At 51.6% G+C, this 13,184-nt stretch overlaps 1 protein-coding gene across 17 annotated transcripts in view; it reads left to right on the forward strand.

The window, feature by feature from the left end:
* The window catches only part of LOC116758806 (F-actin-monooxygenase MICAL2), a 222,787-nt gene that overhangs the window by 133,316 nt on the left and 76,287 nt on the right, over positions 1-13,184 (forward strand). For 14 of the 17 annotated variants that reach the window (XR_004351240.1, XR_004351238.1, XR_004351239.1 and 11 more), the window contains 3 exons: positions 5,134-5,320; positions 6,685-6,773; positions 8,218-8,320. Coding sequence is in view for 13 of the 17 variants with exons in the window: in XM_032642002.1 (XP_032497893.1) it covers positions 5,134-5,320; positions 6,685-6,773; positions 8,218-8,320 (379 nt within the window). In the remaining 4 variants the exon portion in view is untranslated. Of the gene's footprint in view, positions 1-5,133; positions 5,321-6,684; positions 6,774-8,217; positions 12,206-13,184 lie in introns of those variants that run through there. The other 3 variants (XM_032642013.1, XM_032642014.1, XM_032642015.1) reach the window with 1 other exon arrangement.

The raw sequence follows: 13,184 nt of genomic DNA on the forward strand, positions 1-13,184 counted from the left end.
GCAAGTCCCCCCGAGTGAAGGCCACCGAGAAGAGGAGAAAAAAAAGAAGTTCCAGAGAATGGAAATTTGAAGCTGCACCAATTGTGGTGCTTTGGACTCATTAACCATCTGCCAGGCGATTCTTGGGAGCCCAGCACCATGTGAGGTGCAGCCCAGATTCTTTGATGACTCTTTCACAGCCCTGTGAGGATGGCAGTGGTCTCCCCATTTTACAGATGAGGAAGCTGAGGCTCACAGAAGGGAAATGAAGTATGTGAGGTTAATCTAATGTAATGTTAGATGCTGGCCCACCTGAAGTCTCCAACCGTTCCAGCTTGTTCTAATTAACTAGCTGAAAATAACTAGAATTCAAAGGGGAAAGAGGTGGTGAAAAACACCCCAGTTCTTCAAAAATTACATAAATATTGAAGATACATAAAGGGTTGCAAAAGCAGTCCCATGGCCCTCCAAAACTACCAATTCTCAAAACACTAGTGACTGCGACCAGTATATTTCTGTCCAGATCATCAGATTGCCCAACTTTGCATTTGGACAAATGATTCCCAGGCAAATTGTAAGCTCTCCTCTTGACCAGCACCCCAGGAGCATACGTGCTTTTGCCTTTCGGTGCAATAATCTCCTTGTTGAGAACCTCTGGCTCTTACTCTGAGGTCAAACCAGGATGAGTTTTCTGGAGGTTTCTCCATGAGCAGAGTTTCCTTTCTTCCTCAGGATGCCGAGGTGTGGTCCACGGGCAGGCATTGGTTTGTGACCCAAGGAGCACAGCAAGTGAGAGTAAGCATTAGACACTTGTAGAGCAGTTTGACATTGCCACACATCCAAGCGGGTGATCGTACTTCTAGTAATTCATTTTCATTGAATCCAGAAGTATGAGGCCACAGTGGATTCGAGATTTAAAAGGAAAATGCAAAACCTGGTCATTCACCACCGATAGTTTGAGTTAGCAATCCATCTGGTCATGTCCTCACTGTCTTGGAGCCAATGAGACATCCTGCTGTCAGGAAAGAGGAGATAACCCAAGACCCCAGGGCAACGTCCGCCTTCACACCAGTCTTTGGGATGAGCTTCAAAGGCCCCCTCTCACCCCTTGAGACAAGCTCTTCATCACCTGGTCTCCTTGTGACCATTCACAAGTCCTGGTCTACCTCTTGGTCTTGGTGATGATCCTGGGCATGGTTTCCATTCGGTTGTAAGAAAGCCTCTGTCACACGTGGCAATGTGGATGCAACTGGGAGAAAGGAGCCTTATGTAAATAAGGGCCCATAATGAGAGGAAGGACCAGGCTTGGATCCCCTGGCCGGGACCTGTGCTGACAGAACAACCGAGCCGGCCCGAGACTGCACCCCCTGCAACCTCAGGGCCCTCTGCTTGCTTCTTCTGTAACTGCTCCCAAAGTCAGGGTTGCACAGAAGCTCAGTGGCACAAAGTGCTTATTAGCTAAGTGGTTACTAAGGTCTTATTAGGGACCTGTATTTAAAGCCCCAGAAAGTATGGTCTTAATCTCTGCTCGCTCAGGAGAGGCAATAATTGCGCGTGGGTATGTGACATCACATGGTGCCTTCCTGGGAGAGCGCCTCGGAGCCAGTTCACACACTGGGTCGGGGAGGCAGCCACACAAGGGGAGTGTGGGCAGGGAGGTAAATCTGACCTCCCCTCTTTATTTTGCTGTAAACCCAGGAAGGACCTGGTATTCTACAGCTCCTATCCGAGGGGCCTGTGTCGGGGGCCCCAGCAGGGGATGGAACATTAGGCAAGTAATGGCATATTGTCCTGAGCCAGCGCACCTGAACCTCTCTTAGAAGCAGGAGCCAAGTTTCTTGGCATTTGTAAAATCCTGAAAATGGCAGAATGTATGCTTGGAAGCAGAATCCTCATCTCTCCCAGGTGGGGCCAGTGTTGGGTGTGGGGGGGTAACTGGCCTGGCAGCTGCTGCCACTGAGAAGGAGCGAGCTTTGTCAGGTCTGAGGATGTCCTGTCTGTCTGAGTCCTGGGATCAGACACCCCAGCAGGCCCCCGGCCACATTTTCCATAGTCCCCCAGAGCCCTGCATGTGGTCTGGCGTGACTGATCCAGAGTAGCTGCTGGTGTTGGGACTTCCTCAATGAGAAAGGGGGCAGGTGTCTCCTGGGTCTTTTTTTACATCTTTATTAGAGTATAATTGCTTTACAATGGTGTGTTAGTTTCTGCTTTATAACAAAGTGAATCAGTTATACATATACATATATCCCCATATCTCTTCCCTCTTGCGTCTCCCTCCCTCCCACCCTCCCTATCCCACCCCTCCAGGCGGTCACAAAGCACCGAGCTGATCTCCCTGTGCTATGCGGCTGCTTCCCACTAGCTATCTACCTTACATTTGGTAGTGTATATATGTCCTGGGTCCTGTCTTTCTCCCCAGCCTACTTGGCATCCCTTCTATCTTCATCCTCTCTTGGTGCCTGTGCTTTTGCGGGCACCCGATGTGCTAGCCTCAGGTTCTGAGGGTGGGCCCTACTCCCAGGAGTCGGGGGCTGTGGGTGCCGGCTGCCATTTGCTTTGCTGTCCCCTGAACTTCCTGCTTGATACTTGAGGCTTGCACAGCAGATTCAATGTGGCCTTCCAGGAGCGGTCTTGGGTTTCGATTGAGGGCCTTCCTTCGCCCCCGCACGAGTCACTGTTACTCGCCATCAAGATGGCTATCAACCTGTGTCCAAGGGCCTTCAGCCTAAATTGTTGCTCTCCGTGGCCACACCTCCCAGAAGCTGGATTCAGAGGCTGGGGGAGCGTCTGGAGCCTCCCTCTCTCCAGGGTCTTGGGATCAGGAACAGTGTTTATAGATATAATCTCATATTGTGCATTTTTGTCTCCCTGCAGGGGAGACTGCGGTATTCCCAGGCTGGCCTTTCAGAGCTGGTATGGAAAGAGGGAGCAAGTCAGGGTTTGCCCAGGGGTGTATGTGTGATTGTGCTATGTCTGCTTGGGCTGTCAGCTCCCACCCCTTCCCCAGCTCCATGACACGCCGGTGGGGATCCACGCATTCATGGGTAGGCATGGACCATCATGCCCTTGGGAGCACAGACACCCACAACCTGTCAGGCTGTGATCCCCGGAGCCAGCATGGAGCTGACTTGCCCAGCACCATCTCTGGGGCCCTGGGCACTGCCGCCTGGAGCTCCCCATCCTTCTCCCTGTACCTGCCCAGTAGGGACCAACATTCACTCCCATTCCGGTCGTGTTTTTGTCGGCAAGGTGGTCTGCATCCTGACCTGACAGGACTCAGGTTAGACGTAGCCATAGCTCCCTATGGGACACGGGAGCTGCAAGGCAGGATGAGGCTGCCGAATTCAGAGGGAGAAGGGAGGGTGGAGTCAAGTTCATCTTGGTCCAGCCCTGCCAAGTGCCAGGCACTCACACACATGCTCTCTCACTCAGTTCCTGCCACAGCTCCACGAGGCAGGCACCGTTTATCCCCATTTCACTAAATGAGGATGCTGAGCTCAGAATTTGAGGACTTGGCGCCCCATGTCAGAAATGGTTAGTGGTGGAGCAGGGTCCTAACCCTCCAGGTCCGGGAGTGGGGGGTCTGGGGCAGTTCTCACTAAACAGTAGCTCCCGGCCCTCCAGAGAGGAGGGGTCTTGGAGAGGGCGGCCGCAATGCAGCTGGCTTGTTTTCTTACTGTGAAGGCCTCCCGGGCTTGGGCTCAAGAGACCTTAGCAGAGTCCTGGCTCTTCTTGCATTTATTTCTAAGTGGGCTTGGACAGATCCCTTCCTCTGGTATTTATTCCCCCTACCTGTGAACCAAGCAACTCAAACTCCTGAAGACCATGTACCCTGCAGGCCTCCATTTCTCTCTTTTCTCCATCTGCAGAGTGCCCACTGCCTACTCTGGGCTGGTTAGGCCTCTCCTGGGACGTTGGGTGCCGTTTGCATGTGGGTGTGGAGCCCTCTCCCACCTCCAGCTTGTTCGTGTCTTCCTTCTCGGTGCTAACTGGCCTCTACCTTTGTCTTTGTCTACTCTATCTCTGCTCTTGGGTAGCTGACAGTAGGGAAAGTGTCCAGCGGAATAGGGGCTGCAGCTGAAGTTCTGGTCAATCTGTACATGAATGATCACAGACCTAAGACTCAGGCCATCTCTCCAGACCTGGTAAGGATGTACACCCCACAGCCTTCACCCACAGACACTGGCTCCGGCCTCCCAGGGAGGGTGCACGGGACGCAGAGAGGATTGCCTGGCCCCTCTTCTCATGGGACGAGAGGGGCTGAGACCGGGCTGGATCAGAGCAGAAGTTAGCGGGAGGCTGTTCTTCCTTTTAGACAAACCTCACTCAGCCCCCTTGTGGCTCATTTCACAAACCAGAGCATCTTCCCTGCTGGCTGGGGCTCTAGAGAACTCAGTGCAAAGGCCAGGAGGGGCCGTCCGCAGAGGTGGACAACACTTAACTGCCAATGTTTACCATCCAATCTGGATTGGATTGAGAATTAAGTAATGGAGAAAACACCCCTTTCCTCTGAATTCTCCCCTTCTCCAGTGACTCCGCTCATTTTGGTTTCCTTTTGGTACACTCCCCTGGAATCACCCAGGTGTGCCCCTTCTGCCCTGGCCCTTGCCCTCTCCTCTCCCCTCTTGCATTTAGGAAGTTGACTGGCAGCCAACTTCAACACACAGAAAAGGGCTGCCCCTTCTCTGCAGTTCTCTTGAACAGTTTTATTACCATGAGCTTTCCCTGCCTGACCTGTGTCACTGCAGGGAGACAAGGATGTGTAAAACATTCTTTCAGGGACCTCACTCTAGATGCAGGCAGTATGTAACCCCTGGGTGAGATTCCTGGAGACAGCATCGCTGGGCAGCATGTTTGTGAGGGACGCCCGCTCCGTCAGACCAGGAGATGTCACTCTCACCCTGAAACCAGAATGGCCAGCCTGCCGGGGAGTACCGTTAACAGCTGCCCCTGCAGGGCTAGGGTCTGCGTATCTTCCCAACCTCATTCTTTGCTGAAGTGCCTGCAGTCAGTGCCTGCAGTGACAAAAGCAACACATAGCCTGTGAGGCCCCACGATGCAGGCCGGCATCTCTACAAGGCCAGCCTCACAGTTGAAGATGCGGTGTACGCCCTAACACACTGCTCTTCTCTCCCGCTGCCCTGTGTCTCCCAGGAGTCCATACGGAAGGCGTTTCCCCTGAACCTGGGTGGCAGTGACACCTGTTATTTCTGCAAGAAGCGCGTGTACGTGATGGAGCGGCTGAGCGCGGAGGGCCACTTCTTTCACCGGGAGTGTTTCCGCTGCAGCGTCTGTGCCACCACCTTGCGCCTGGCCGCCTATGCCTTCGACGGTGACGAAGGTAAACCTCCAGGGGCCAGGGCAGCACTCATCTCTGGCCTGGGCTTCAGTCCCTTTGGAGGCTCTGGGACAGGCAGCACTTCCCAGGGAGTTTTGGTGTCATCAGGAAAGCTCTTCAGGGAACAGGGATCCCCTGCTAAAGAGAGAGGCCGCCTGTGGTGAGTAGGGGTCCTGAGGGAAGGGGAGCTGTCAACACCAGGGGTGCATCAGCGTGGGGGGCACCTACCAGGCGACGAGTGCCTTATGAATGTTTTCTTACTCAGTCTCACCACCTTCAGTTGCCCCTGTGTGGCTGAGAAAATCAAGCCTGATAACCCGTGTCACATGCTCGACACCACACCTGACATATAATAGGGGTTCAGTAAATGATGGCATATTCGTGTTATTATGTGTAAAGTACGCATTGTAAAAATGGCAGTGACCGTAACATGCCCTCTGATAAGTGGCCTGCCGGCGTCATCAATGAAAGAATTGCACTCATTGGAATGAGTGATTATTTTCTAATTTCCAGCACTTGATGTTTGCACGGTCACATAATGACAGTGCTTGTGATTCCATACCCTCAAACTAACTGCCTGGGTTCAAATCCAGGCTATGCCACTTCTAGCCATATAACCTTTGGTCTGTTACATAACCTCCTGGTCCCTCAGTTTCCTTACTTACAAAATGAGGATGATACTACTTAGCTCATAAGGTCATTATGAGGGTTGCTGGGTTAATTCCCGGGATGATAGTGTCTGGTATATTGAGTCCTACACAAGATTTTTCTGCTGTTAACATTATTCCCATCACTATTGTCACTATTGTAACAGTGAGCAGAGAAGGCTTTTCTGGAAGGCACCCAGTAGTCCCGGGCAGTGGCCGGTGGCCCAGTGTGTGCCTCACTGAGTTTTCCTCTCCAACACTGCCACAGCCTGCTCTGCTCCTTTCCCACCCCCAGGGGTCCCAGAGGCAAGAGGAACTAGAAGCAGAGCTGCTATTCTGGGCGGTCCATTTTGCGGCCTGGCAGCTTGCCTTGGGAAGGGACTTGGCCTGGGGGATTATCTGAGGGTTTCAGCCCCATCCTGGGAGCCCCGCCTGTTGCTGCAGCCTGCCCCCCGTCTGAGCCATTTCCTTAAGGCAGGTGATGGAAACCATTTCCCAAGTTTGCGCCTTCCTGGCCTTGTTTTTCAGTAGCGGCGTTTTCTGACCTAGATGGTGGCAGGCACTTGGCTCATGTCCTGCTGTGTGGTTCTGGTTTACAGGAGAAAAAACCTCCTCTCTCTCTCTCTCCTCTCTCTCTCTCTCTCCTCTCTCTCTCTGTGTGTGTGTGTGTGTGTGTGTGTGTGTGTGTGTGTGTGTGTGTGTGTCTGTGTCTCTTTACAGGCAAGTTTTTCTGCAAGCCTCATTTCATTCACTGTAAAACCAACAGTCAGCAACGGAAGAGACGGGCAGAGTTGAAGCAACAAAGAGAAGTACGTTTTGTCTTTAAAGTGGTGGTGAAACAGGGAAGGCCCCTGATAGGAGAAGGTTTTCAAGGGTTCCTGCAAGTTCAGCCAATGTTTCTGGCTTTGGAGGGATTGAAACTCAGGTGAAGAGGGCTCTACTCCCTGGCATGGAGGGTCCCTCTGCCTCAGACTGTTCAGCTTGCCTCTGGGCTATGACCTATCCCAGGGGAATGACTGCTGCTTCTCATGAGAAGCCCAGAAGAGCTTTCCCATGTGCCAAGGATGGGGCTATATGCTTAGCCATGCAAAGCCATGTAGTCCCCGGTGCCTGGGGCCCCCATGACCACAGGGGCACTGTTAGCAGGGATGCCTGGTATAGAGCCAACCCTCTGTGGTTTCCAAGTCCTTTCCCCAGGCTCTTGGATGTCAGCAAAGTGACTGGCCCACTGAATTTGTGGATGGCTTATGATAGGGCCCCCTCGTACCTTCTCTATGGCTTGATTAATCACCCACCTCCAGCAAGACCCACAACTTCAGCTTTTTTCTAGTTATACAAGTAATATAGGCTCAACATAGAAAAACGGGTAAATATAATAAAAGTGTATAAAGAAGGAAAGTGAAATCACCCATCCCCACTCTATCCTGAGAAAATCATAATTAACATTTTGGAACATTTCCTTGCAGACTTTTTTCTATATGAATACAGTTGATTCTTGAACAATGTGGAGGTCAGGAGCTCTGACTCTCCACAGGGTCGAAAATCCACATATAACTGATAGTCAGCCCTCCGTATTGGCGGTTCCTCCACGTCCATAGATTCAACCAACCGTGGATCGGGTGGAACTGTAGTATTTACTATTGAAAAAACTCTGCATTTAGGTGGACCCATGCAGTTCAGACCTGCATTGTTCAAGGGTCAACTGCATGTTCTAACCCAGTGGGAATCCCATGTCTACAGTTTCATAGTCATCTTTTCTCACTAACACTATATTAAGAACAGTTACCCATGACATTAAAAATGCTTTTGGAGCCTAATTTTTGATGCCTGTAAAAGATGGTTGATAATTTATTTGCGTCCTATATTGTTGGACATTTATGTTGTTGACTATTTTTACCTTATAAATATTTTTACGGTGAATGTCTTTGTACCCACATCTTTCTCCATATTTCAAATAGTTTACTTAGGATCAGTCATGAGAAATGAGATTGCTGAGTCAAAGAGCGTGTATGTTTTGAAGGCTCCAAACAAAACTGACCCCTGTGATCAGTTTGCCACCCCCCAGGAAGGTCATGCCCACATTCAGCCTGCCCTTCAGCAATGCATGGGGGCGGAGATTTGGGGGAGGGGGGCTGGCTGCAAATTGCAGGGTCTGCCACGTTCTCTATTTACTGGCTCTCTTCCTCTGCTTCATTGGAGGCGTCGTCTCTAAGCGTCATGGACTAAATGCCCTCACCTTGATGTCTTTCTCAGGAGGAGGGGATGTGGAAAGAGCAAGAAGCCTCTAGGCGAGACCCTCCTGCGGAAAGTTCTTGCGCTGCCGCCGCCATCGGCACACCGGAAGGCAGCCCCCCAGGTATCCCCAATTCCTTCTTTAGGAAGGTGCTAAGCTGGCCCCTCAGGCTGCCGTGGGGCCTGCTTCACCTTCCCCAGAGGCTGCTTAACTGGATTCAGGGACTGCTGCGTGCTGCCAGTCTGCATGTCAGGGACAATGCTTACAACTACTGCTACACGTACGAGCTCCTGAGCCTCGGGCTGCCGCTGCTCTGGGTGTTCTCCGAGGTCCTGGCTTCCATGTACCGGGAGACCGAGGAGTCCCTCGAGGGCATCCGCGACTGGCTGCTCAGATGCCTCCCAGCCAAGCTGCACTGAAGCCCAGCCCCAAAGTGCCGTAGCATTTCCCGTGTAGATGGCAGCATGTGCAGCCAGCCCAGGCGCTGGCCAGGGAGCCCCACGCCCTTTAACCAGTTAGTTCAAAGCCAAAGAGTTTCCCGTCGGCCACCTGCACCTGGCCTGGTCGCGGTGAACATCTGCTCCCGGTGCCCAGGCCAGCACGACATGAAGGATATTTTTTTATACCTTTGTACTTTTATACCAAAGCGAGCCATATTTCTAGGTTTACATTTCAATTTTTAACTTTTAATAAGCCAAGAGAAAGCATCTTTTTCTATGAGTGTCAGTTTTTCTAGACACGGGTTTGACGTTTATAACTGGTACTACAAACCCTTCCCACGTTGTGGTCAGTTGTAATCGCTGCTGCCTGCAACATGAATGATTTGGGCTTCTCTGTAAACCAAAACCAGTGCCTTTTGATTTATGTGCCCGGATACCACTTTTCAACAACGGACAGTTGTTTGCAACATGAAAGCATAATACTTTAGAAGAAAAAAATAGAAAGGGCAGAAGAGAATTAAACCTACAGAAGCACGTGGCAGTGTGTAGTCGCCTGTTATCTGTCCTCCCAGAGGGCGGAGGACTGTTTTGCTCACTTGTTTGGATGTAAAAGAGTAGCGTAAAGGTTCCTCGCTCAGAACCCCATCACAGCCAAATGATGTAGAACCACAGGGTCTCAAGCAGATTGCTACAAATATACGTTTCCCTTCCCACTAATGAGCACGGCAGCGAAGGCCCATTGGCCCCTGACCACGTGGAGCTCCATCAAACTGATGCAGTGTTGAAGAGGAGTTATGTCCGCTGGTGGCATTTTAAGCCCTCCTTATGAGGTCCCCAGCCCAGGCTGCAGTCCGAGCCGAGGCCACTCAGGGTCCACAGCCATGAGGCTGAGGGGAGGAACTGCCCTTTCACATAACGTCCTTTGAGACCGAGGGCATTTGTTAGCAGCTCAGGGTATTATTTCTGGGAAGTGCGGTCTGCCCCGTGAGCATGGCTTGCAGATGTCCCAGCTTCTTAGCCGCTCGGCTGCCATGCATATTTGGTCAAACAGTCAGAAACCATTTATTTTCACGCTGTCCTAGCAAAGGAATGTGTCTGACCTCCAGGGGGAAGCTCCCCTGTGTCTTGACTGTCAGGGGAGGCTGGGAGTGGACGCTATTACTGACTCACGCAAAAGAAATACACCCTATTAAGGGCAAAACAGGACTTGGGCCCACCTGCATTCTTCTCTCTGGGCATCTGGAAGAGGCCTCAGCTCTCCCAACTCCACTTGCCTGGACATGCACGGCTGCTGAGTCTGGCTGAACAGTGGAGATGGCTGATAGAGAAAGGCCTTCTGCAGTGTGTTCAGTGTATCTAGAGTGGCTGGGCCAGAGACGGCTCTCTGCGTGTTACACTAGAAAGATCCTCTAGGTTAAATAAGGATGGAGCCCGGTAGGTTAGGAGCCAGAGCTCTTGAGGCCTTTGAGATGCCAAGTTCTCTAGGGTGGGAAGAAGTGGGGAGGCATTTCTATAAACACTTCCCTAAGTCCTTGGGCAAATCAGGGACATGGCTGCAGCCAAGTTTGTGGGAACTGGCGTCTCTGTCCTTGTTGGAACTGTTCTCGTCCTATGACTTGCATTGTGTTTTTCCAAATTTCTGCTGGTATTTTGATGTTCCGCATGGTGGGAGGAGCCCTTGATTCATTTTATGTTTGATTCTGAAAGTCACGACATAAACACATGCACAGCTGTCATTGTTATTCCCGTCAGCTCAGGGCAGGGTGAGATGCTTTGTGGGATGCTCCGTGAAGCCAGTTAGGATCTCTGAGAATGTCACTTTTGGCCATAAGGAGACTGGTTTGAATTACTCTGGCGAGACAGGGCGTGCCTGTCAGAAGCCTGAGTTGTTTGTATGTTCTGAGACTTTGAACCTTCCTGGTGGGGCAGCACCAAAACACAAAGGTGGGTCCTGGAGCGGGGGGGCGGATGTCTCTAAGCCTCCACAACATATTCAAGAATGAACGTGGGGCTCGAGAGTAAAATCGGGGCAGAGAGGATGTGGAGGGCTATGGAGGACAGAGGAGGGACGGCCAATTGCACGGATTCACTCTTGCAGATAAGTGGCTGCTCACTGCCAGAAAGGTTCATCCGTCCTAAGCAAACCGTAACTTGTTTGGGGAAGTTTCTCTGTTTTTAATGGTTGCCTCGTTTTCAATTCCCGTGCCTTCTCGTGTTGCCTTGTGCCCCGCAACTAAATTCTCTTTTCTGTCTCTCTCTTTCCGACCTTACACTGTGGCCGTCAGTTCATTTCAGCCTTCCGGTGCTACACCCACTTCTTGGCTGACACAATTCTGCTCTGAGGTGACTGGTTTTCTTGCCAATTTTCAGAGAGTGGTACTAACCCCTGACCCGCTTTCCGTACCCCATGCCCCCGCCGTGGCCTTGGTTGAGCTAACTGCGAGTGTCTTGCATACTAATGCGCTCATTCAGTGGCATGGTTGGTGAACAGCATGGGGTGGTGTTCAGCTCAAAAGCGAAAGCCGTTTCTGATTCCATCCCTCTGAGCCAGCTGCCCGGTCCACCCCAAGTGCCTGCCCCGCCTCCCCTCTGCGCCCTGCGGCCTGCGTGCATGCTTTTCTGGTTGCACGTACAAAGCCCCTCACCTTCCTGGGAGGGTTAACCCCGAATGTGAGACAGTACCATAGAGAGGGCGCTTCACCATTGAAGAGAACTCTTTCACCTCTCAGCCTCTGAAAAAGCACATGCATACCAGCATCTTCTTCAGTTGGTTCTAGTATAAAGGTTATCGATGAAAACCATAGGTGACTCTTTTCAGAAGGATTTAAAATAAAAAATACTCCCAGGCTTCATCACAAGCTTGACCCAGACTCTGTATTTTGAACACACAATCACAATTTTCCTAGCAAATCCTTTCTCCACTGCAGCCTATACTTTACCTCCACGGGCTTTGCTGTGGCTCTTCTGATCGCTCTGGGCTCGTAAAGCCCTGGATGATACAGAGGCTTCAACTAGAGCAGTCATTGTCACAGACCAGGGATGCCTTTGAGAGATGACTCAGTGGGGCCCCAGGTCTGGAGCAGCGCATTTCAGTGCCCCCACGAGCCTTTAGCTGGAGCAGCAGGACACTCAGAGTGCTTTTAAAGAGAAACGCCACGCCAAGTACAGTGGGGCTGCTGAAGGCCAGGCCTCGCAGTCTCGGGCCACAGGTGGTGTGCGTCCTGCATGCGGCCCAGAGCCATGCTGACCCTTGCCTGTCTGCACAGCCCCGCATGCTGCATGGCCCCCTCGTTGGTGCAGATCCTAGCCAGGACCAAGTCACCGTTCTTGTCTTACCTTCTCTTGCAGAGTCTCCCCCCTTTTTAGAATGTCAACCAAAGAGTGCCCTCCTCCCTCCAGCCTCCTCCCTAGCTAGCCTCCCCACATCATCAGCACGCATGTTTGTGACCTTTGGTAGTCATTACAGTGCCACATGGAACCCTGTATTTTGCACACGGCGGACAATGTTTAGCTTTATTTATGGTATTTGATGCTGTAAATGAAAATAAATATGGTTCTTTATAAAGCTCATCGTTTCCTCTCTTCTTTGCCACGGAAGCTGCTCAAACCTCAAACACAGGGGTTGGTTGAAGGGGTCAGCCTTCCCTGAACTGGGGGGTGGGGGGCCTTCACTTGTGGTGACATGGGACTCTCTGGGGCTGTGCTGGGTACTCTGAGAGGAAATATTACCCAGGGGTAATATTTGGAAAATATCACCCATGCTCCAGGGCCAGGCTTTGGGAGCTGTTCCTTGAAAACTCATCGTGCTCTTCCGCTGTAGGTGCTGGGCATAGCTGGCTGAAGGTCAGAGTCACCTCAGCTGTCAGGAACAGGCTGTATTAACAGCTGCTTGCAGCCATTTCCCACACACATCCAAGCAGTGGACCCGCAGCAGAGCTTTACTTGGGAACCTTGCTGTAACTTAGGTTCCCATGTGATAGAGGTTGGTCTTGAAAGTTTTGTGCTGGTCTAGCTGAGTGATGGGTGAAAGGTAAGGAGGAAGGACTGGACATTGGTTTCAGGATGGTAGTGAACGTGGCAGGTGTGCTCCTCCAGATGCAGAGCCATTTGTGATGCTAAGAGACCTGCCTTGCCCCCAAAGACTCAGGTCACTCAGTGTCTTAGGCTGCAAGGTTCTGCCCACAGGGCCAGTCTGAGGACAGCACCATGGCGGGCTCTGGCCCAATTCCACTTGTCTTTAAGGGAAGGATTTGAAGTTTTCACTCAATTAGTCTGGACAGTGTCAAAGAAATCTGGTCCTCAACCTCCCTAGGGTGGGATACGTCCCTTTGCCATGCTGGATGTGTGGCTGGGCTTCTGATGCTGGCATGAAAACTCATCTGTGAGCTTCATGAGGGCCGTTGTATCTCTAAAGGGGCACTTCTGAGGCCCTGGGCCTCTGAGCACAGTTGCTGGTGCCTGGAACTGCCTCCAGAGCTGCCTATGGTCATGACCAAGTGTCTGTACTCCTACCCAGGTGAGATACTCTTTCCCTTCCCTAAAAGGAA

This window comes from Phocoena sinus, chromosome 8, assembly GCF_008692025.1.
Source record: "Phocoena sinus isolate mPhoSin1 chromosome 8, mPhoSin1.pri, whole genome shotgun sequence".
NCBI classification, from domain to species: domain Eukaryota; kingdom Metazoa; phylum Chordata; class Mammalia; order Artiodactyla; family Phocoenidae; genus Phocoena; species Phocoena sinus.